Below are 25,646 nucleotides of genomic sequence, written 5' to 3' on the forward strand. Positions count from 1 at the left end.
GGTACTGCTTCTCAAGCTTCTACATATGGATTTGACAGAACTACCATTCAGAGTGGGAACTTCACCAAGGAGCATCTCTTTAAATCCCCGCTCTTCAGAGAAGCAGCCCAAGACAGTGCCTTGGCATGGCTGTACAATACAAACAYCTAAATCCAGGTCTCTGCCAAGCCTATTAGAACAACAATAAAGTAGGAGACTTCTGCTACTCTTTGAATTGCCTGGCCAGATCAAGTCAAACACTGTTTATTCTTAGATTTTCCTCCACTCTACTTCACTTGGGTAAATCCATCACTTGACGGATGGAGAAAAACGGAATCCCAAGCTGAGCAACAGGAATCCTAAGCAACAGGAGTTGTTGGTGTTGCTTATGTCTTTTTCTGTTATAAGCACATTCATAATAGCATCATCTGACCTCTGTTACATCAGGCAGTTCTACAGGCAGAATCATACCCTGCTTCCTACCTCAAAGAGGGAGACAGCTCTGCTCTGACAGCAAAAGCTAATTTTTGCTGCAGAGAGTGAAAAAAGCAATCTGCACAGAACAGTCAGCTACATGTCATGGTGCATGGAACATACAGGAATTTGAGAATAGATCCAAAGCATCTCCAAACAAAGGTTAGCTCTGATGACATAGTTAGGTGTCCTAAGAGGAGTTTTTACCTTCTTGTTGATCACTGCTGTGAATAGGCCATATTCTTTTTCCCTGGAGATCCTGGTTGGATACCTTCTCCTTGCAGCATGCTAGAGACCTAAAAACTCATCCATTCAACACAGGATGGACAGCCTCTGCTTCTCCAACAAGAGCTGAGATGTTACGGGGTCACTTCTTAGTTACTTGGAATGCAAACAGGGTTCTGCAACTGGCCTTTTAATCCTGAATATCCTATTTAATTGCCCCCCCCCCCAAAAAAAAGATGCACTCAAAAATAAGGTGATTTTTCCTTGTATTTCTGAGATCTGAAGTAATGTAAACATCATGTTACATTGTAGTGTAACTGAGCATTTGGTATGAGGAGAGAGGACAGAGCATCTGGGAGGCTGAACAGAGCGATGTGTCAAAACAAAACATTAATTTACTTTCTTCCAGATTTGACAAAAAAGTGCCCCCATTTAGCAAACACAAACATTTTTGTTTTGTGTTTGCTAAACTTGCTGTCTTCAAGTGCTGGCAGAGCTGTGCTAACCAAGAAAACAGACAGTGCCTTCTGCTGGGTTTCTCTAAGGTCACACATCTATTCTGTACACCTGCTAGAATGCATCCTAATTCAGACTGATGGAAAATCTACCTTCAGTTCCAGTGGCAGAAGGCAGATATGGGTATTTATTGTCATAAAATGTGAAGAGCAAATAAAATGTTAGAACTGCTTTCAGAAAGAAACTGGACACAATTAGGAGTGGGACTGTTCTGGTACTTTGAAGTGAAACTTCCTGACGACCTTGAACCAAAACAGTGTTTCATATCAGCTTCAGCCAGAGGAGAACATTCAGTGAGGAGCAACCACACTACAGATCACCATGTACTATTTGGCTGGGTTCTTCCCAGGGGGGATGTTTGAACAAGCCCATGGGTCTGTGTACAGTGCCATCCTTGGGAGCTGGAAGATCCTTGGATCTGTCACTGTGGCCTTTTCCTTCTCAAAACCTCTCCTCTGACTTGCTGCAGCTGGGAAGGACAGCAGACACATGAATAAGGCCTAGGAGCTTGCGAGATTTCTCTGAAGAGAGCTCCTGTCTGCTGTTGAGAACCTGCATGAGTATCTCCATCTGAATGGCCTGCACTACCATCCCCAGCCTACTCTCAGCTTCTCCAGGACCTTGATCTGCCCCTGATCATGCACATCCTCCACTCAAACACACTGGAGTCATTCTCTGAATGCTATGCTCTGTTTTCATAAAATAAACACTCCAGTTCCTTGGCCTGTGCAGGCTCAAAGCACGAAGTCCTCACTAAAGAAATTACCAAGGCAACCAATCTGAAGTTTCTGATGTATTTTTAATGCTACACAAGATTACATATTTTACAGTTCAGTGGCCTTTTCATCTTCTCCTAGAGCTCTGGGACTGCAAAATTGGCATGTGAGGAAGCATTATACTCCTAGGCAAGAATGGGTTGAGCTAGTCAGAGCTGTCGTCTTCCTCAAGAGGGGCTCATTCCTACCTGCTTAATAAATTTGGACTGTAAATATGCTGTTGGAAGTCTGCATAAACCGCACCTTTAGGGCACTATGGATGGGCATTAAATAAAAGAAGGCAGATGTTTTGAGGTGAGGCAGCAGCTCTTGTGAGCATGTTCCCTTCCTCCCCAGCATCACAAATCCTTCAACACATCCACTTTCTCAGCTTGGGCTGGATCAATGCCTTACTGGTAGAGCATCTCAGATCTGAACCAGACACAATGTTTTCTCTGTGCTGACAACCCCAGGACTGGCAGTAAGGGTCACAGGAGAAGGGATCAGGTGCTGGTAATTGGAGACAGTGTCCTTTGCTCTCTGGAGAGCTACGAAGGTCAGTCATGCAAAGGAGCTATCCTAACAATTTGGGAATGAGGCTGCTGTTCCAGATGCCCTGGCTTTATATTTCTCCTCTGTGGCACAGGGCAGACGTCAGTGCATACAAGGACATTGCTAATACAGCCACTGACAAGATCCAGGGGAATACCCCAGGCATGCAGCCACTGTACCAGCCTTCGTCAATCATGGAGAAGAAGTTACGATGGCATAAAGCCTCATACTTTGGAGATCCTGACACTGTCTGCTCTCCCTTGCCTAGTCTCACTGGGCCTGGAAGAAAGCCTACAAGAGATTACCCCATGACCCTGTGTGGTAAGCATCACCTTGTGGTTCAGTTTCCTCAGCTCTGAAACGATTCCAACAGACCTCCAGTAAATGCCTTCCAGTGCTGTCTAATAGCAAAAGCCATGAAAATAGACACCCCCCCCAATCAAGAAGAAAGCTGGTTTTGTTCCCTAGAACCTGAACAGCTTTCCTAGCAGCCACATCACCACCTGGCTACTCTCCTCATAAGGACAACAGGTCCTTGCAGGGGCACCATTGCTAGCTTTAAACAGAAATCCTTCAGATGGCAGGGTCCTCCTGCAGCATTTATCCCAGAAACCCTGTGCTCCATGTCTGTCAGGAGCTAAAACCAGTCCTGTAACACTAACCCTAGCTACAGATGGGGAATCCACAGGAACCCACAGTTGGTCTGGCCCACTCCTTCCCTTCACAATGTATAGGCACCAAGAGTAATTAGAGCCTAGCGTGTACTCTCAGCCAAATTCAGCTATTGTTGCTGCCAATTCTTGTTTCATTGTCCAGGTCTGTATTTCCCCCATTCCCTTTATTCTGGGCACAAATGCTCTCTCTATTTACTGTGTCGATCTGAATGTGTGGGAATCTGCTGCAGAGGTTAATTAGTGCCACTAAATGCACTTTAATCCTTTGAGTAGTTTCTAAGGCATTTCCATACCACGATGGCAGCCAAGCACATCTTGCATCACTATCTTTTCTTAAGTACACTGACCAAGAGGAAGACTTAATAACTTGCAAAATATAATGTATATGTTATCCTGTACTGCTTAATAATACAGATTTGTAACTAGGCAAGACTATTGACCCAATTCTCAGTCTTGCTTAGGCTTCAGTCAATTTAAAGTGGCTTAACCCCAGTTTAACACGCCTTCTTATTCTCAGGAAGCTGCTAGAGAGAGCCTTGATGACAAGAAGAGAACAAAAATGTAAGGCTGGAAAATTACAGGAAAGGAAAGGAAGAGAGAGCCTTACATTTTTGGCTAAGAGATGAGACAAAGGAGTTATAGCTCTCAAAGGCTTTTAAGCATGTAGGAGAACTTCCTCATAGTGCAAGGGCAAGTTCTAGATCTCAGTTGGCTTCAGCATCATACAGGAGGGTTCCTGGAAGAGCCAAATCTGAACACTGCGGTTTTAATGCACAGCCTGGTGCCTCTACAAGACTGGCATCAAACTTGAGGAGTTTGATGAGCAGGGTGTCAGCTCCCAGTGAGTCCTGCTGAGCACAGCTTTGTTACATTCACAGTTCTGTGCTTTGATAGCAAAAACCTTGCATTTTGGATTATTGACAAGCTTAGCTTTAAGACTTCTCTCATTAAACACAGTGAATTCCTGACTCCTTAGCTGTCAAGCAGGAGTATTATTGCACTTAGTAGTAAGAGCTGAATGAGCTTTTAAATAAATGTTGGGGATGAACAGCATGCTACTGCTGCTTATACCACCACAGATGAAAGCCCTTCCTCTTCAGGCAGGCGAGAGTACTGCAGCCCATGTTCCAGTGCCAAGAGGGGACAGGAAGGAAGACCTGCTACCTCGTAGGACCTTGTTGTGAGGGTGCCTCTCACTATCAAAGCAAAATTTTTTTATTTTCGTCAGTGTGCAGTTTGGAGACACACAAGGAGTGTGTCTACAGACACCTCTGAGTAAATCACCAAAGTGGCAGGTTCAGCCCAGCCATCCCATAGGCATTAGTGGCATTGCCTGGGGGGTTACATGAAGCATGCTCTGGAAAATAAAACTGTTTTCTATGTTTAAAATTCAATCTTTTCCATGGTAATAGGCACAAGCAACAAGGCCAGAGTCTAGAACAGCCCCCAGTCCCAAGTCAGTTTGGCATAGTAACAGTTGACTTCTACTTGAGGCAAATTTACACTTTTTCATATTTAAAGAGAGAAAGAAGTGAATGCTGCAGAGTTGGGAACAGAATATCCTTGGACAGAGGCAGAGTGTGCAAATGGCAGACTCTGTTGATATGAGGTTATTCATGGAGTTCACACAGCCTTTACATCAAATATGAGAGATGAGGCTTTGAGAGAAAACAGCAGGACAAAGGCAACCCAAAGCGCGAACTGTAGTTGATTAGGTAAAATATTTGTGAGCTATTGTGACTACAATCTCTTCACTATCACAGAGCTGGCACACCTGCCTCATGGGGAGTGTTGCAACTCAGGAACTCTGCTTTCCACAACAGCAGGTGCAAAGGGTACATCTTCATTTCTGCTAGGCAAAGAGGTGCAAGTCTTCCTCCTGGATCTTAGTGGAGTACATCCAAGCTTTCGTGCCCTCCAGTTTAGAAGAGTGGCATTGATCTTACATGGCGTTACATGCGAAGGCTGCCTGGAAACTTCATACAGAATTTGGACTCCTTTAGTGAGATTTCCTGCCCCCAGTCCTATTTCCTGCCCCCAGTGCCTTTCCTCCAAAAGGCAATCAGTGCCTGGGTTTGGGCCTACAAAACCCATTTCAGCCTTCTTAGAAAAGGCCTCTGTCTGCATTCCCCCTTGAGAAGAGAACCCAGGCATTCCACACTCAACTCCTCTGTCTTGAGGTACTGGCATGCTATCCCATACATCTGGATGCAAGCAAACCCCTGCCAGGCTGCAAAAGGGTGACCAAGATTGTGCTGATACTCAGAGAAACATGGAAAATGATTCAGTGAATGTGGCTGTCAGTGCTTCTTGGTTACAAGATGCAGCAGACTGCACTTAAGCCCCCTGCTGCTAAGGGGATAAAAGAGAAACATTCACACTTTGTTGCTGAGGCTCCTCTAACAGCAGAAGTCATAGGGCGAGAGGCCATTCCCTGTGGGCTCAGAAGAAGTATAAGAGTTGCAACAGAGGGCACATTACACCTCTTTCCACACACTCCAGCTTGCTGCAGGAGAGGTATTTTGCCAGGTTTAGGAGTCACATTGCGTCATAACATGGGATGCCTCCAGTTTCACCAATGGAGCAAGCCACATGCCCCTTGCAGCTGGAGGCAGCTACATACGCTACACATACCGGGTGAACAATTGGCCCATCAATGCCTATTTATACTCTCCACATTTTAAGCATCACTGTCTGAAAAACGGGGAAGACTCCATAACATTTTCTTCCCCATTTTCATCTGTGTTTGGGCAACACCCTGAGTGCTAGACCAGTAAACCTATTTGGTAAAACACTCTCAATGTCCTGTTCTGCTTGGCTTCCATGCTACACGTATGGTCCAGTAAAACAAACCGGAACAATTGTTCCTCTGGCTCAGCAATCTAGTGCTGCTCAGAGTGAGATGAAGAGGAGTTCTGATATTTGAAAGATTTATAGTTGGCAGTTTTCTCTGGGAAAGAAGGGAAAAGGAAGCAGAAGCAACAACAACAATTCTCCTCCAGCGATTTGAAGAGAGCCTAAACCTCTGCTACATCAGAACCTTTGTAAGTTACACAGTGTGAAGTTACTGAACAAGAGCAGGGAGAAAATGAGTTTTGCATCCTCAGTAAAAGGCTGTATTGATCAACAAATACTTGAACAGAGATCAAGAACTGGACAGTTTCTCCCCTTCCAAGCCATCACATATTTCACCTTAATGTCCTGCGATTAACAACACAGCAACCTGCGCTTTAGGTAAAACTCAAAGCAGCTGAAAAGGAGTCAAGGGGAAACTGCCTTGAAAGAGCTTGCCAGGCATACATGAGCATTAACCTGTAAGAGTAGCTCTCCCTCTGGTACTCCTGCAGTTGCCAAGTCCGGAGCCGGTCCACTATCATGGTCTCCATTCCTCTCTGCTTCTTTGGCATTGTGATTCTTTAGAGCAACTGGAACAAAGCAAAGGAAAATGTTATTGCAGCACTAAATTCCCTTAGGAAGTCCCCCTGGCAAATATCACAATCTCTTACGGACCTGGCTGCTCCAGAGGAAGCTGTGATGTACCATCACCTTTTGTTTCACTCCTCATTTTCCTCAACGTCTCTCAAGGACATTTTTAGTTAGTTCATCAGCCATAAAAAATTTTATCATTTAGCAGCAGCAATCACTGAGACCCCCAGTCCCAATGTGGGTACAGTTTTAAAGCCTCCTCCCACTTCTTGCCAGGACTAAGAAGTCATGTGCAGGTCCAAGCCAGTCCTTAGGTACAAAGCCAAACACACTCTACTATCTCTTGGAGCACAGTGGCTGCTCCGTTTCTGCCAGAGGCATTACCATGTTTGGTATTTCCTTGCCGCGTCTGCTGTGCTGAAATAGAATAGATCCACAGATCTTCTTGTATGCCTTGACTCTGCTAAGGATAGCAGAGTTAGGCTGATCAGCAGCAGTGGTGGCTTGTTTTACATGAAAGGCTTTGCAGCATACCCCATTCTCTTTTTGAATAAGAAATATGCCATTTTGAAGCGTATAGTCTCATAGTCCACCAGCATAATTAGTTTACTCAGTTAAATTAAGATAAGCCACCATTCACAGCAGGAGAAAAACATCACGGAAAAATGTACACATAGAAGGAAGTACAAATACACACACACTTGAGATCACAGGCAATCTGTGTATTTATGCACAATAAATATGGATGAGTAAATCTATCACTCATATTTACTAAAAGATGCACCTGTAAAGTTTGTACTGTGCTTCCTGCCAATGAGACCACATCTGTATTTTAGGGTGGATAATGGTTAAACAGCAAGACGACAACAAACCTCTGTGTTTCACACGTCTGTCCAGGAGACTGTGGACAATGCAGGAAAAGTGAAAAGCTTCTTGCAAGCACCTTGAGGATTTGGCCAGAGTCAAGATGTCCCTRATAAACCAGCTCCTCTCGCTGGAGCCTAGGAGGAGAGCGTGCTAGGTGCCCACAGCAGATACTGTTGTAGCCTGCCAGATGCTGTCTTTTTTTGCTGCTCAAAGAGAGCGAATTCTTTTAGAATTTGCCTTTCCAAGCTCCTACACTGTGTGCCAAAAAACCAACATGCCAATAAGCTAGGGAGTGTCAGATGGACCCTGGCAGTAATTTAATCCCCCATAAAGCTGTCAGCCCTGATGGCAGCAGGAGCAAAGCTGTGAGCAGTGACTGATCAGCAAATCAGAAGGCACCAGTAACCAGCATGTAAAGAAAAACAGTCTCTCCAAATCTCTGCTCTCCTTTTGCTTTGCCAGAACAGCTGCTGAAACTGTATACAATCTTTGTGCACAAGCAGCTTTCCAGACACTGCAAATACCAAGATGCACAGCAAGCAGTATCAAGGCTCTATTCCTCCAGCTCAGCATTTCTGAACCTTGCAGAATAGAGAGATCCCAAAGTCAAATCCAGTAGCTTGCTTGTGTTAGTAACACAGCTGCAAACAGAAATATTTGAGTAATGGAGGAAGATGCAACCAACAGGAAACACTAGACTTAGAAGGGCAGGTGAGCAAGATTAGCTCTGCATCACACTAAGCCTCTTGGCTGTCTGCCATGCCTACCTGGGAGGCTGGATGCTCTGACTGAAGAGATGCTGTATCTCTATGATGTGGGAAACGCAAAGGAAACCAGGAATTGAACGTAAAGCTCAAATTCTGAGGAAAATGGCTGCAAACATTCCCCTCTCTAAAACTGGGCTGATTCCTTTTCATTCCAGCTTCAATCTGTGAGAGCTGAAGGGAGGAGAGGGGCTAGTTCAGGCCTGGTGCTCTCAGTCTCTGTTGCAACTCAGAAAGAAAGAAATCTTGACTATTACTAGTCTCTGTTTGGTTTTCTACATAGATTCATACTGGTTGTAGACCACCYAAACATTTATTTTCCACCAAAACTAGGCATGACATTACAGTGGAGGGTTTGGCTATCCAGAGAGAAGTATACTCACTCATGCAACATTTACTCTGATTCCTATATATTTTTAATCTGAATGCTGCTTCTTCACCAAAATATATATATATTTTTTCTTTTGTGGGTGGGCACTGGAATTAATTGATTCCATACAACAATTATATTCCTGTTATTTTTACAGCTTTTAAAAAAATCTACCTTAAATGTAGTAGTAAACTCTCAAATCTTTAAAGTACATTTTGCATGTAAAGCTCTATCTTGAGCCTTCGTCAGAGGAAGGAATACTTTTCATTAGATGTCTCAACATGCAGGTCTTCTTACCAGAGCTGTAGTCCTGGTGGCTATAGCCACAGTGTTAATGAAGGGACTGACAGCTTCCTCCTGTGCCAGGGATGCCCTTCATACACACACATACACAGATGGGACATTGAGACAGCCAAAACAGGACAGAGGATGACACACAGCTCACAGCACACAGCTGTGGTGTGGCAGCTCCTCTTGCACTACCATGGTCTGCAGCAACACAGAACTGTGTGAGTTGCCAGTATCGAGTCACAGGTTTAAAAAAACAGCCCAAAGCCCTCTCCCAGTATGCAATTTGGAGCAAAGCTGAGGGACATCATCCTCTTGCACTACATTTATATTAGAGGGTGGGAGTATGAAGGCAGTTTTGCTCCTCACTGGTTTAATGCAGAACAAACAAGCCCTGGACCAAGGCAACAGCATCAACTAAAGCAAAGGCAATACTCTCCCTGCTCCTACACAAGGTTGCCTATTTCAAAGTCAATCTAGATCTTCCAGGCATCCATCTTCCAGGCACCCCCAGAGAAGGGTCCCCTTGCTCTAAAATAAGCACTGTCTCAGATGTTGAGCTCACTCCGATCAACAGGTCATTAGCAGATTATACCTGAGCACATACTGTCCTCACTCCAGACAGGTTTTATAAGAGAAAAATGTGTTCAACTGAAGTTAAAAACATTCTGACAAATTAAAATCTCATTTATAAATAGCATTTTTTTAAACTCTTCCATGACCAGGAAGTCATGTAGCAATGACAGAATATCAGAGAAAGTGAGACATGGAACAGACAGCAGAGCATAAAACTGGCTCTCTGACCCTTGCTTCTCTGCTCACCCAGAGGACCTTAAGCCCAGCACTCTGTCTCCTAACTTATCTTGGAGCTAAGCACCCTTGGATCACACCATTTCTGCACTGGAAAATCCTTTGCTACCAGCCACTTTCCAGGATCTAAATGGATCAGGACATGTGACTGGCAGCTGCCCTAACTCCGTTCCCAGGAGACACTGCAGGAATTTGGTCAGCAGTCTTTTTGTGACTCAGATTTCTCGAAAGTCCTGCCCTTGACAAAACAGCTGTGCTCAGCAACATATCACAGACATGTCACTGGGAAGGGAGTCTCCGAGAAATCTCCTGTTCAGCTTATGCATCTTGGCAGGTCTATTCCCAACACCAAATCAAGGCAGACCTGGCTTTCTCTAGCTGAAGATGAAGATCTCCCCTCTCTAAGGACCTGCCTTAGCGCTGCGTCAGCCTCCTGGGAAAGATGTTCTTACTGTCTAGCTTGAAACCCCAGGCTCCATCCTAGATCACTATCCCTTGTTATATCACCTGCAAAGACAAGTTAGGTTCCARTATCTGTGCCCCTGCCCTGAATTGGTTCCCACATTTTTTTGTAGGCCATATGCCCTGGCTCATAACCACGTGTTTTATTTCCTACAGCTGGACAAAATGTAATATAGTCCCTCATCCATCAGCATCTTTCTGCTAGGATAGGCAAGAGCACAGAAAAGGCACCACGTCTCCCCATTGACCCACCCCTTCTCCCTCTCAAAGCATGTCTTCCCTCTCCCCATAACCTTGGTCCATCACTTCTCCTGCTTTCACTTGCAACAAGCAAAGTCTTCTGCATCATCTGCAGATGTTTGTCAAATGCTGACTCTCAGTTAGACTGCAGTAAGCAAGAGTGACGTGGCCTGTTTACCCTCACTGGTGTGCAACAAACATACCATACGTGACACTTGGGCCAGAATATGTTTTCATCAGATGCAGTACCATCCCAAATATTGACTCCTTTTGCTCCATATACAAATGCAAAGCAAATTCAAATTCCAGTGCTACTTCTAAGAAAAATCTGATTCTGCAACAAAATTCCTTCTATTAGGAAGTCTGGGGAACTCCTCTTAAGTTCAGTGTACACAGATTACTTCAGGAGCTATTTGAACACAAAGGGACAGACAGCTCAGGACTACATTCACAGCATGTGTCTATGCAACAGCGGGTCAGTCCGGAATGTACAATGGTAGATAAGCACATGTTGGTGTCTCCTGGCTACTGTCCCATATTGAATGCTTTCTGCAATTATAGCATTGGTTCTGAGGGGCTGTCCAGGGTCCTTCATTTGAATTAGAGCCCTAGAGATGTCAATAATACCTGAACAACACAGTTCAAAGATCCTGCAAAGATCCACTTCTACCTAGAAGTCTGACAAGTCTTGAAATTGGTTTTCTCTACTTAAATAATCAGAGTTTTCTGCTCAGAAGTACCATTTTGGAAAATTCACTTTTCATCAGTATGCACAAGGAGCCGTGTCCACAGCACACAATTAAAACATAGCAGGCCTTGCAAGCCTTAGAAAAAAAAGAGACTGTAATGCTGCTACCATGCCATCATGTTTAACTGGCACATGTATACCAGCTCAGCCTAGGACCAATCATTACATTAGGCAAAAGTGCAGAACAGGACTAGGCTGGCCTGCTTGGAGTGGCAAAGAGCAGAGCACTGACTGAGCACATTGCAGTAGTTCCAGAGTGTTTGCTTGGGTTTTGCTGTGGGCCTTCAAAGTTAGAGTCCTCTCCAGGACAGCAAGTGCATGATACTCACCCAGCACTCACTGCAGTTCCATACACATGCAAAAGAACTAAATTGTTTGCATGCGAAAAATATATAGAGAAAGAAAAAGTAAGCATATTGCTGAGTTATCATTTCAGGTCAAATCCAGTCTTAAAATAAAAAATGACAGAAGTGAATTGTGCACTGCACTTGTTAACACAAGAGAAAGGAGTCCTTCTGTCATGCTAGAAAGTTAAGGCCTATAATGCCTCACAAGCACAGTCAGATGTGGGAGAACATCAGGCTGAGCAGTGTGTAAGCACTGTGGCTGTATTATCCAGGCAAGCTCTAGTGTTAGAGAAGAAGCAGGCTTGTAGCAGCGCACTTCCCCATTGCACTGACCGTGCAAGACAAGAATAGACCTGGACGATAAAGAACAGCCTAAAAGGTTGTCACCCTCTACTCAACTGTCTGTAGTAGAGGAGTTTAATGGCTTGAATATTTCTCAGAGCTCAACTCTGCAAAAGCAAAATTTGTGAATAATTAATTTGGAACACAAGTACTGCCTAAAATAGACCTTCACTATCAGCAGTATTGAGTACTCAGGCCACTCCAAAGCTTTCACAGAATGACGACATTCCAGTCATGTGAGCTAGCCCACCATGTCTCTGTAATTGCAATGGGGTCGTGGCCCAGAAACCACATACAGATCTCCGGTTCCTCCTGCTTATTCCTCATGCTGTGTGCACTGGTGTACAGGCATTTCAGAGAGTTAATTGTGCATACAGGTTTCCCAGGAGCGGTGCAAGTCATTTCTCATATGCATATCCCTGGCTGCATGCACTTGCTGGAAGCCTCCCAATTTGAGCTGTGTTTTGTTCACTACTCTGTCTTTATAACTCTCCCCTTTCCCCATCCTTCCGAGTTTAAAGCCCTCTTTACCAGGCTGGCCAACCTGTTGGCAAAGACATGTGTRCCCCACTCAGTGAGGTGGATCCCATCTCTCCCCATCAGTTGCTGGGTCCCATGATCATAGAAACCAAAACTCTGTTGCCAACACCAGTGGTGCAGTCAGTTGTTAACTTGGAAAATCCACCTACTGCTTTTCGTATCCTTCCCCCTCATTAGCAGGACCAAGGAGAAGATCACCTGGGATCCCAGACCCTTGACCACCATGCCCTGAGCCCTGAAGTCTTGTTTGATTGTTTCCTGTTTGCCCTTGGTATCATTCACACCCATGTGAAAGAGCAGTATAGGGTAGTAGTATGACATGTGGACAAGTCTTAGCAGTTTTTCAATGACATTTCATATAGGAGCCCCTGGAGCCAGCAAACCTCTCTAGACAAGAGGTCAGGTCAGCAGATAGGTGCCTCTATTCCCCACAGCATGGGGTCACCCACAACAATCACTCATTGCTTCTTCTGAGTGTTTCTGCAAGGCTCTGCAAGAGTCTGTTGGCCCAGTTGCTTCCCTTAAAGTCACGTCCAGGTCCTCCTCATCCTGGAGGGCTCTAAACCAGTTCTTCAACTGCAAATGCAGGCCTTCAGGAGGAGTAGGGGCTTCTTTCCTTCCACGAGAAGCAACCAGTTTCCAGCCTTCTTCTACAGTGYTGTGCTGTACTATTTCACTCTGCACAGACCCCTCTAGCACCACCAGGGCCTCACTGAAAATTTCTCATCTACTTCACTTGCTAGGCCTCTCTTGCCTGGATTAGTGCTGTCAACCTGCAGGAACAGGACGACTGGTAAGCCAAGAGTTTCCTCCCTCTGTCTGCAATGCTGTACTTCCACCAACTCCCAACTTGGAAAACTATGTTGTGTGACAGTGATGGAGTGGAGTGACCTCTCCACCTACCAGGGTTGCCAATGAACTCTGGAATCTGAAAGCGCTTTTCAGACTGGAACATTCTCTGCACTGACTCTTCCCTCCAAACAAGCAAAAACACCTAGCAGAAAAAGAACTGCACATTGGCCACTGATGGCAAAAGAGAAAAACAAGAGGGCTCAGTCCTAAACACACTCCAGGGATTAATGCAGAAGAAGCAGCAGAACAGAACACAACACCTTCATGTCTTCAAGAGCGGCAGCGGGCTGCATCCACACACCACTGTTGGAATCATCCTAACAAGGTAAGAAAACACTTAAGCCACTACAAGTGGTGGCAGGGACATCTGCATGTAAATTATTTGTTTGGACAGGCCTCTGCATGTAGAGAGAGGAGGATGTTTGGTAATGGTGCTCCTTGCAGCCATTCTGCATTGCAAACCACCCCAGTGCATATCAGTTACTCTTCTGGGGAAGTACAAAGAAATTGGACTCTTAGAAAAGCCTTTGCTTTGGATGAGGCACCTCCCCATTAGTGCCAATAAAAGGAAACCTTCCACATTCCACAGCTCAAGCCATCTTCTTGGTAAAAAAAAAAAAAAAAAAAAAAAAAAAAAAAAAAAGATATGATCTGGCCAAGTAAGGCACAGAAGTCATACCAGGGAAGTATTAATCCATTATTAGTTATGCTACAGTAGCATTAGTCAGGTCCCTTTTTAACTGAAGGTCTGTCATGATTTAAGGAGGTGAATCACAGCACAGACCACTCCCAGGCAGTGCTAACTAACACAGAATGAGAAGGGGATAATGAGGCACCAAAATTTGCAATAAAAGTGCATTTTCTAAGTTAGACATGCCATATCTTCTAAAGATAATGCACAAATGTCAGCAACTATCCATATCTGTCCTTGTTCCCTCTTAGACTTTCCCCCAAAGTAAACACACCTCAACCAGCAACAAAGCACCCATTTTGCAACAAAAGCAACAGCAGAGCTCAGAAGGTTGTGATGAGTGGTGCAAAGCCTAGCTGTAGGCCAGGAAGTTGCAGTGCATGCCAGGGGTTACTCCTGGGTCCAAGCCTGTTCAATGGCTCCATCTGTGACCCAGATGATAGGACAGATGATATACCCTCAGCAAGTCTGTGGCTGACAGAAAACCGGGCAGATAGGCTGATACATCAAGTACTTATGCCGCTGTTCAGCAGCACCTTGACAGGCTGAACAAATGGGCAGAGAGGAACCTCATGAAGTTCCACAAAGGGAGGTACAAAGTCCTCCACTGGACTRGGATACCTGGGATTGTTTAGCCTGGAGAAGAGAGGACTCAAGGGGGATTTTATCAATGTTTATATATACTTGTTCAAAGGGTGTAAAGAGGACAGAGCCAGACTCTTTTCAGTGGTGCCCAGTAACAGGATGAGAGACAACAGCCAAACTAAAACACAGGAAATTACATTTGAACATAAGAAAACACTTCTTCACTGTGAAGACTGTTGAACACTAGAACACGTTGCCCTGTAGAGTCTCTGTGCTCGGAGATCTTCAAAACCTGACTGGATAAAGTCCTGGGCAGCGTGCTCTAAGTAACTCTACTTGAGCAGAAGGATTGGACAAGATAACCTCCAGAGGTCCCTTTCAACCCCAACTATTCTGTGATTCCAAAAAGAGAGGTTTTTAATTAAATTGCCTTTTAACCCTCCTCTCTCTTTCTGCCATTTACCAATTCCATGAAACGCAGATTTGCACTCTCATGACAGTAAAAAACAAACCAAAAAAACAGCTTTATCATGAGATTTTCCTTTTCCCATCTTTTCTGCTTCAAGAACAGCCCTGAGATGCTCATGGACAGAGGGACCCTGCAGTTCTGTTTTTTGGTATACACTACCTCACTTTAAATAATCTCTCAAAGTCATTTTCTTGATGCAAAGAAAAAAGAATATTTGAAATTTTGAAAAAAACCCTTCAGCTTTGTTTTGAAAACATTGAGGTTTCCATTTAGGTTAAAAATGAAACAAATTGGAACATTCATTTGAACAGAAAAGTATCAAAGGTTAGTTTTCCCCCAGTCAGAATATTTGACAATGGGGGTGAGGGGAGGGGAGATGGGAATTCCTCTCACCATAAGAACAGCTTAGGCTGACAAATTTAGACCAATTCCACATAGAAGGCAGTGCAATGGCTGTTGTAACTCACTCACAGCACAGGAGTGAGTTACCTTCCCGACTGATGCAGTTTAAGGTTGCCCATATCAGACATTATCTACTTCCCTCGTCCCTTTACTTGGCAAGGTCTCATCTTCCAGCAAGCGGTTGCACTGCCTGCCACCCTCACAGGCCAGATCCTCTCTGCTGAAGGGATCCTCTAGGACCTGTAATTGTCACCTTCTGCCACATATTTCCACGCATGAAAGTATGCATGTTGTCAGTCCTGTTTCAAGTCAAGAAAGAGCCTGGCTATTTCTCTTCAGTGTAACATACTAATTGCAGTTTTCAAACAAAAGCATATGGGCTAGCACAATCAACATCCTCTCTTGACAGAACTTTACTATAATCAGCTGCCCTGCGTGGCCCTAAGACAACCCCAGCAATGCCACTTTCCCAGCACACGCACTGGCTGGAAACTCACTGCTGGAAACACTGCAAGAGTAGATAAGAACATTTTGCAATATGCTGCCATTATCTAACTGCACAGGCAAGCATATTGAAAACCACTGTCTTTTTTTCTGTCTGCTTGCCCTGTTGTCTCCATTCAACTCTCAAAAGTCAAAATCTAGCCAGCTTCCTTGCAGCTCCTGGGTACTCTTCAATTACAGATATTAAGGGGGCAAAACTAGGCCTAAACTTCTCCTTCGTTAACATGCTAGAAACAATGTAAAGCTGAACTGTGATTGGGAAGTCAGCTAAAGCACTGTTACCTGGCTCTCTGATGGCACCTTAAATTAAGTCAGTACACCAAATGTGAGCATAACACTTCTGTGATATAATCTACGTATTTTACAGCAAGCTCGCAAGTCTCAAATTATTTTGGGAAGTAAAGAAGAGGAACATGCATTTAGTAATTTGTATCCTACTCTGGGATTTGGTTGGGGATTTTTTTTTTTTTTTTTTTTTTTGGTTTCTTGTTTCATTGGGCACGAGCTGAGCTCTTCAAAACCAATGCAAAATTATTCTACTTTGTCATAAAAGGAAGCCAACTGGTAGTAGGATGTAGGTAGTATCTCCTCAGATGTGAAGTGTTTAAAATGCATTAGAAGGAAAGAATATCACGGAAACTGCAGAAGAAATAGGTAGAGATTTACTGAAACTGGGCAGCAGAGCTATCCTTTCTCTGGCTTGCTGAAATACATCCATTTTTCACCACTGAACTATACAGAGTCCATCTTCTAGCACCTGGCAAATACTTTCTGAAGACAGTAACAATTAATTTCAATTTGCTGAAAATTTCAATTTTTCAATAGATACTATGGTTTTACTCAGTGTTTCATAATACCTGCCACTGCAGGTATTTGTTGACGTAAATTTCATTAAATAGATTAATTTTTTATCTCTAGTTTGAATGGTACAGATACAAAGTTCTGTGAACATATCTGGTCAATAATAAATGACCCATTAGAAGAGTTAATTGCACTTTTAAAAGCAAGGATGCTTTGACTGCATGTTACTTTCTGCATGTCAAGTGAAAAGCACGTGCAGAGGTGAGTTTGCATGAGACCCATCATGAGTTTGCAGGAGACCTATACAGGCTTTCCCTTCATTTTGCAGGATCTATGATCATATGTACCCTCATAACCCTAGTCCTTTAGTTGATCTTAATGACAATCCTAATGCCAGTCTCCCACTGAGCATTTCTGGTGGTTTTCTCAGTGCAAATGTTAAATACACAAACACTAAAACAAAAGGACTAGTTTTCCACAAGCACACACGCATACTCAGCAAACTTTAAGTCTTCTGTCTTTCTCCCTATGGTCTCCATACAGGAAGGCAACCACATACATACCTAAGTCTGTGACTAATGCCACTGACTTCACATAGAAGGCAATGAGGTTTTTACCTTGAAGACCCTGTGTCATTGACTTTCAAAGGCAAAAGAAGTGCTTTGCACAAGGCTCTGTACCTATGGAGAGGCAGCACACAGTCAGGCCATAGTATCTGTTATTCTAGAGGGAGTTGACTAGAATTACATAGTAAGATTTCAAATTCAGCCTGTGATTTCAGCAATAGTCTATTAGTGGTCTCTGTGGAACACCATACAGACAAGCAGGAGTATTATTTGTACCCAACTGGACACCATAGAACCAAATCCTAAACAAACAGGCATCTATTTCCTGCACTGTTTTTTCCCTAAAAATGAATAACTGGAACAGAGATTCTCTAAGTCTCCAGCAGGCAACTTCACTGCCTCTTGTGCACTTCCAGCTCAAGCCTCCTCTCACTTTGCAGTATTTAGCTAGTGTAAGAGTTTTCCAAATGACAGGTTAGAGATGGCAGAGACCCTCCATAGTCTGAGGAAGTTCCTTTGGGCCAAGGAAGATATGTTCATCCTGTAACTCATCACTGTAAATCATGCAGACACCTACAAGCTCTGCTTCCCCTTTAATACCAAAATGAATATTTTCTGTTCCATGAGCACTCCAGGACTTTTACAACTCATTGATTCATCTCCCCCCCAAAAAACTCCGTGTCTTCAGCAGAAATAAACTGAAATATCCCAGATACCAAGTTGGAAAGTTAAAGATATAGTCAATATGAAGTGTAAGAACTGCACCTTAAAGAAACAAAATAGCATTATTTTAGACTTGGAAACATTGCCCACAGTAAACAAAACCAGTAATAAGAATACCCAAGAGGAGTCATGACTTTCATTAAGAGTATGAGATCTATTTGTAAGTTTACAATAACCAGGTCAGTGCCAAATTCTAGACATTAAGAATAACTTGTGGGCAAACTATGTGAAAATTTGTTATTGAATTGATTAGCACAACCTTGAACAAACATGTAACGTCATACACAGAACAAAGGGCTGCAAATCTTTCTCCCCAAGCAGAGTGCACAGCTCTTTCTCAGACCCTCACTGCATTCCCAGCATATGGCTTTCCCTGTTGCAGCTCTCAACTGAGTCAAAAGACTCCAGAGAGCAAGAAGTCCTCCATGTCTTGCTATCAGCATATCCTGGTCCCAACGTCTGTCTCTCAAGAGCTTTAGATTTGCATTGTCTCAACCTGAGATCTTAACCTGAAGTTTCTTGCCAGTTCTGCTCCCTTGCTTGTGTTTGAAGGGACTAGGAGCCTGGAGAGACCCCAATGCAGAGGCAATTCAAGCCAACAGAGCAGACAGCTATTGAGCGTCTGTTTGAAATCTCATGGATCTCTGTCATCTTCCTACAAGTTATTTTCATAAGGCCCAAGGAAATGTATTTTGCAAGGAAAGCAAAAAGCAGGAAAGCTGACTATCTACAAAGAGTCACAAGACTTGTGTGCTGTGCTCAATCACTGCCACCTCCTGTCTTTCCAATATGAGCAGTAGATCTAGAGGCATCTCATTCCTTCCCCCATAACCCCTCTTCCTCTGCTCAAGGATACAGCATTTGTTCAGGAACTGCTCTGTGACAGAATTTGTTCTCAAATATTCCCCTTCAGGGGCCACCATGGAGGTCAGTATGGCTGGATGAGACCTCTGTGTGAACAGAAGCAGACAAAATAAGCAACAAAATGGATCAGAATACATTGGGTAAACGCCACTTTCACATACCAACATGTTGAGAGATGGATGTACAAGCACTATACAAGCATGGATCTGTTCCCAGAGAGCACACTCTTCCAGAGGAGCTACTTCCTCCAAGGCCAGCTCAATCTGAAGCTGTATCTGCTGCCTGCTGAAACCACACTAGCATGGCATTTTCAATCCTGAGGTTCTCTCACTGGCACTGCATGCACAGCGAAGATAGGTTTTACACAATTAAGAAAGCAGTATAGTCAGAGGACAATGTTTTATTCTCTTAAACAATCCTCCAGGTTTTAATGTAACACCTATTTGCATATGCACTTGAATAGCTTAGAAGTTGAGAGCAGAAGAAGCAAATTACTAAACACCTATGAGTAAGACTTAATAATAGTATTCACTAAACAAAAATGCAAAGTGATAATATTAATAAATGCACATCCTGACCACATATCCTTACCCCTAAGTAGAGATTTCAGAGGCACAGTTCAAGTCTATTTGTTATAATTAGCATAAAAAGCATTTTTCTAGCCTGACTATGGCTGGCTAACTCATCTCAATACCACAGGGAAGAAGAGATTTTTAGTTCTGAATTTGGTTTCCTACACAAAATGTTACAAAAGCTTCTTACATCTTGAATTGCTTCCGAGAGCACCAACGGTCTGTAGGTTGGATACACATTAAATCGGCTTAACGATTAATCCACATCTGTTTCATTTTCATGCCAGGCAGAGAGGAGTCTTACCTTACTCCCACTTGCAGAGGAAGTTTAGTTGTCTTTTGATGTGTTTAGGAGGGAAGGAGGGAAGACTGTCAGGCTCTTCGCAGATCATTACAGCTCTAAGAATAACTGTTTGCACTTGTACCAGAGGTTTAAGGGATTAGGCCCAACCCATGAGGCTGCATACCAATCCTTCAGAAGCCATCTGAGATTTAAGGACTACTGTAAGAAAACCTCAAACCCTCAACACCCTCAGGATTTTTTTTAACATATGAGAAATACAAACTGCTTGGCTTTATGTCTTTTGGATAAATTACACTATCACCTCACAAATATACCAAGCGGCTCAAAACCATAACTAAAAGACAAATCCACCTACTCATCTGTGATGACAGACTGTGCAGCTGATACTCATCTTGAGATTGATTTCTAGCACCACAATACATGCCTAGATATTTTTCTGGCCTGCTCACAGCCAGTTATGCATTTGAACTGCCCAGAAGACATTCATTTAGCTGCTGCCAAGTCCAGTTCCCTGGACAGGATACTTAGCCTGGTCAAACACCTCAGAGGTATCAGGCAGAGACTGCACATGGGCAGAGGTGTATTTCAGTTGCCAAGGAGCCTTACTTTAAAGTGGAGTTATCTGCTTATTAGCTTACAGTATAGCTCAGCACTGGAGTTCAGAAATGCAGCTCTTGGCACTACATGCCAAAGTTTTCTTATTGATGTTCCTATGGTATATAAACCCAGGGCTCAGTTTGGATGTGTCAAGAGAAATTGCTGGAAGTGAGGGTTCCCGAATGTTAGATGATGATTAGCCAAAGAGCAATCAAAACCACTTTAATGGCATTTCTGATGAGGCAGCCTACTTCATACCTGGAAGCGTGTCATCCAGTGGTGCCCCCTCCTACACTTCAGCTTCAGGAACAGCTAGAAGAGCTGTGCACTGGTATCTGAAGGACTAGGAAGTTTGCTGTGCGGAAACCCTTTGAAATGGCATAAACCCACCAGCTATTTGGAAAGCAAAGTGAGACCAATTCAGGTGACCTGAATCCTGACAAAACACTTGTATGGCAGACACCCAGAAACAAAGCCAGTAGGGCACAGGTTTTTGACAGGCATGGGACTCCCTGTGAGCACAGAGTTGGCCAAAGAAGGGCAAAAGAGTATTCTGTGGTAGGGCTAGCTCTTGCACCCCAAAGTGGCAAGGCTTACCCTAGAACAAGGCACTGCAAAAAGTATGGCTCAGACAAGCTTTCCAGCACACTACAGAAGTATGCTTACAGGAGCAAACTGCATGAGATTTCTGTGATCTAACTCCTTGAGTATTTTGAGGTCTACCAAGTAACTTCCTCACCAGATATTTAAGTGGGAAAAGCAATATATGTATCCTACAACCAATCACAAGGTGCCTTTGAGTCATTTCTTTTAGCAAGACTTAGTAATAAATACTACACAGCGCATAACACAACAGCAAATGCAGCCCAAATGCCTTCCTTAAAGGCTGCAACTAGTGCATTCTCTTTTTGTTCTCCCCCCTTTTTGGAGGGTGAGGGAGGCAAAAGAAACAGTGACCTCTCTGTACACAAGCAATGTTTACCAGGCTCGCTGCGTCAGAGGCATTTAGTGTCAAGTGAAAGAATGGGGAAGGATTAGAGGGGACCAGCCCGCCAGGCACAGTCAGACTAATCTGTCAGTGCTCATTTGGAATTATGCATCGAGCAGACCCCAATACACTGGCGCCGGGCAGCCCAACAAGATGTGCATTATTAGAGAGGGACAGGAGGATGGCAGAAACGAGGCTCTGTAATTACTTGGCTTTGTTGCACCATGCTGAAGACAGTCCTCAAAGGAAGAGGGAGTGATAAGAGAGGTTCCATGGGCTTGTCACCCACCAGGAGCTCACAGCACTCTAGCCACAGGGGTCACAGGCAAGGCTATTCTCTGGCTCTCCCCACTGAAATTCACTCCTGCCAAATGTAATATCATCACTAAAGCCCTTCCAGCCAAAAGGCCATATGATGAAGGCCAACTCCTTGCACCAAACCCCGTATCTACGGTCCAGGTACTACAGAATCTAACCACAGGGCAACTGCTGAGGTGCAAACATAGGTTGAGCCTGGAACATGGACCACTGAATCCTTCTCCTCAGCTTGGGAAGCAACAGTTCTGATATTTAGGGCACCCTTTCACCTCCCAAGGAGGTGGGGTTCTCATACTCTGGAAGATGTTCATATAGACCAGGAAAAAATGTTAAAACACTATAGTCTTAAAATATTTGCTTCACCAGGTTGGGAGGAGCAGAAGGAAGAGAGAAAAGAAGGAATGACATTTGGGGGATTGTTCCCTCAGCAAGTAAGGCCAACAGAAAAGCGTCCTGGACAGGAAAAGAGCAGGAAAGAGCTTTTAAATCACACAGTGTTCCTAGATTTGGGAACCAACTTCAGCTCCTTCGAGTCCTCCTGTTCCAGGCTAACAATGCTGGCCTGTCATTTCAGTGCTGCTTTATCTACTAGAAGACTGTAGGATGATGCAGAGCTAGGCCTTATAAATCTATATTCCTAGCAAAATCTCTCTCCTAACTTTTCAAGCTCTCTCCTACCACTGTTCCTTCACCCAAGTTTACCTCTGTCACGGTAAGTAATGACACAATAAGTAATTGTGTTTAAACACTCCTGCTTGCAGACCCCGACAATAGAATAAGAATAAGGTATCATCTTGTAGAGATTGTCATCTTGTAGAGGACAATGCTGTTCTTTCACAAGAGAAGTCTATTACATTCCACTACAGATCAGATCTGGACGAAAACTGGTGCCTAGCACTCTTAAAGTAACAAGGACAATAGGTAGGCAGTCTGTTACTGAATGAACTCTTACTGCAGAATGACAGAATGGCCAAATACACCCATTTGCACTCTGGCCCCTACCAGAGAAGGCCAAAAATCTAGCCAAAATTAACAGAACTACTGTTGCAAAAGAAAGTGGAGGGAAAAAAAAGAAAGAAAAAAGAAAAAGGGAGCTGGAGTGGGGAGAAGGGGAAGGCCCAGCTCCGTGCAGAGAGAAAGTTAATTTGGGCATTCCCTCATCCATCTGCAACATGCCAGAGCCACTCATAGACAACAGGAGACTGCAGTGGAAGCATGGCCATTTCTTTTCAGCTATTCCTAAATTTGCCAGTGAGGGCACAGGTTAAATCAAGCTATTGCAACACCCTGATCTCTGCAGAACCATTTGGGGTTTACTCTGGTAGTTCTGAGTAGAGGGGCACAACTTCCTGATTAGCGAGTAACTCCTCTAGTCCTGCTCAGGAGTGCTAAAATGCGGTTATCAAGAAACATCACACATTCCTCCTCAGCACGCTCAGGTGGATGTGCCGTTTGCTGTAGAGCCTGCTAGTGCATTCAGTAGGGAACACAAAAGAGAAGACAGAGCCACATTCTTCCCAAAGATGCAAGATGTCAGGACAAGCGGTCACAGCTACAAGTGGGAAAATGGGAAATTCCAGTCAGACATTAAGAAAACTTCTATTAGCATGAGGGTAGTTGAACAGTGGGACAGGAGCCCACAGCAAGGTCTTAAGATCTTGATCCTAAAAGATCCTTGGAGATATTCAACACTTAACTGTATGAAGCCCAAGGCAACATGCTATAATTTGCCCTGCTTTGAGCAGGCAGTTGCATCAAAAACTTCCAGAAATCCCTTGCAAATTATCAATCTATGATTTTCTCTTGCTCTGCTCCTCAGCCTGTACTGCCACACCTAGTTTCTCCTTGGGAATCTGTAATGCATTTTCAAGCAGGCAGTTGTGCTCCCATGGGATTTATCCAACTCTATCAATTATTTTTTTCTGCCAAATGCAGTAGCTCTTCACTGAACTATATCAAACAGAGAGCAGACAGCTGTTCTGTCTCACACATTCGAGCACCTTCCAGATACTCACACAGCAGCTTAGGGCATGCCAACAAGAAATCTGCACTATTTTAATCAAACATTCTTCCACTGGTTTCTCAGCTGGAAATTCCTCCTTGATCTTACCTGCTGAGTAAGGAAATTTCAGTCATTTTGCAAATATATACATATATATATATAACACACAGGCCTAAAATACAAAATACTAGGAGAAATATTTAAAATATCAATATATACCAAGTCAGGCCTCCATACTTTCAGTATATTTTCTTTAATATCCATGTCTTTGTCTAACCTCCATCCAACCTCTGAGTTCTCAGGGCTAAAAGCACTGTTGACTGACACAAGTGTTGCTAATGAAAAATAAATCACTGTCTCTCTGCAGAACATCCCATGCTAGGAGAACTCTATGCTAAAGCCTGTTCTTGGTTTTATATGCACAAATCCATAGTAAACATCCTGAAGACTGAGTAGCCCCAGCCCAGAGTACAGGCAGAATTCACTTTTGTCTTCTGAGATGGCTGCAACACATCTGACACAAGGCAACACCGTTCTTAAGGGAAGGGAGTCACTAGGATGGCAGGAGACAGTGGGCATCTCCGTGCTAAATAGACTTTGCAGACAGCTCCTCAACATGTCTTCTAGTTCTCACTGATGAATGCCTGGCAGGCATGGTGCATTTGCTGAACACTAGCCACATCCCTCTCCAAAAAGAGATTCATTCAATTCCTCACAAGATTTTCAGAGTGTCTGGCCATGTTCTTTATAACTCTTTTTGTGAGAAAGGGCTCTCCTCATATCTCTTCTGCATACAGGAAACAGTTAGACACGCAGATAAAATCCCCAAGCAAAGATTTGGGATAGYTGAGCTGAAGTGCAATCACAAGCACACCATTAAACAGAGACTTCAAGTTTGATTCTGGCAATGCATCTGATACTGTGGAGCACAGCATTCAGCTCCTTTGACCACATGGCTGTACTTCGTCCCTTTTGTCCCCCTAGTTTTGGGGCTGCTCTGTTGTTCTAAATTCACTGCTGCTGATCCCACTCTCAGACATCTCCTTCTGCTTGATGATTAATGTGCATGCTCACAAGAAGTCCCTCACACAGTCAAGTAACAGAATGCAGCCAATGCAGGTGGAAGAGATGAGAGTAGGGGAAGCATTTTATGAGGGAGAGAGAAATGGAGGTAAGATGGTTGTCGAAGGATGTATGATTATTATTTTTAAGCAACATCACTCACCATCCTTACCTTACTCTTAGCCTTCCTCACAGTACTCAACATCCAAGCAAACTCTCTCTCCACCTCATTACTACCCATGCCCCCAAGAGTTGGCAGGGGGGAGGGGGAAGAAGTAGGAGGAGGGGCAGTGGAGTTCCCCACATCAAGAAAAACCTGTCTTCTCCTCTTCTCTCCTCCACCACTTTCACTAGGTCTTTTCCTTCAGACAGTTGGAATCACAGGGGACCTCCTGTCTGACATGGGGACTCAAGTGCTGCTCTGGCAGCTCACATTTGTGTGTTTAATCTCCCATTGGCTTTATTTGTTCATGCTTACAACAAGGTACTGAGGCCAGAGAGGACACTGACAGGACCAGCACCACACACTTTCCTGCCCACAAACCTGAGAGGCACTAGGCAACATCTCCACCCTAACTGCAGCAGAGGTTTTAACTCACTCAAGAGACTTAAAATCTGTAAGTCAGGAGACTTACAACCTGTAAGATGCACCCTGTGCAGTGACTAGACAAAGGCAACACCATCAGTCCTGCCCACATTCAGAAACAGACAGTCACTGTCACTCATGCATGATACTCATTCTGTGCTGCTCTGTATATGTTAAAATCCATCCACATCACTAGGTCATAATTGTGACATTATGAATCAGAAACATACATGAGCACTGGAAGAGGTTGCCCAGAGAGGTTTTGGAGTCTCCTTCTCTGGAGATATTCAAAGCCCGCCTGGCTGCAACCCTAACATGCTCTAGGTGACCCTGYTTGAGCAGGAGGGTGGACTAGATAATCTCCAGAGGTCCCTTCCAACC

At 44.0% G+C, this 25,646-nt stretch overlaps 1 protein-coding gene across 1 annotated transcript in view; it reads right to left on the minus strand.

Moving 5' to 3' along the window:
• LOC146596156 (aryl hydrocarbon receptor-like) overlaps positions 1-25,646 on the minus strand; it is a 51,040-nt gene that overhangs the window by 16,118 nt on the left and 9,276 nt on the right. The window contains exon 3 of the mRNA XM_085304379.1: positions 6,488-6,600. Within this exon, the coding sequence (XP_085160505.1) occupies positions 6,488-6,600 (113 nt within the window). The remainder of the gene's footprint in view (positions 1-6,487; positions 6,601-25,646) is intronic.

The sequence above is a fragment of the Rhea americana genome, unplaced genomic scaffold (assembly GCF_003343005.1).
Source record: "Rhea americana isolate MKP2758 unplaced genomic scaffold, rheAme1 scaffold_209, whole genome shotgun sequence".
Taxonomy (NCBI): Eukaryota; Metazoa; Chordata; class Aves; order Rheiformes; family Rheidae; genus Rhea; species Rhea americana.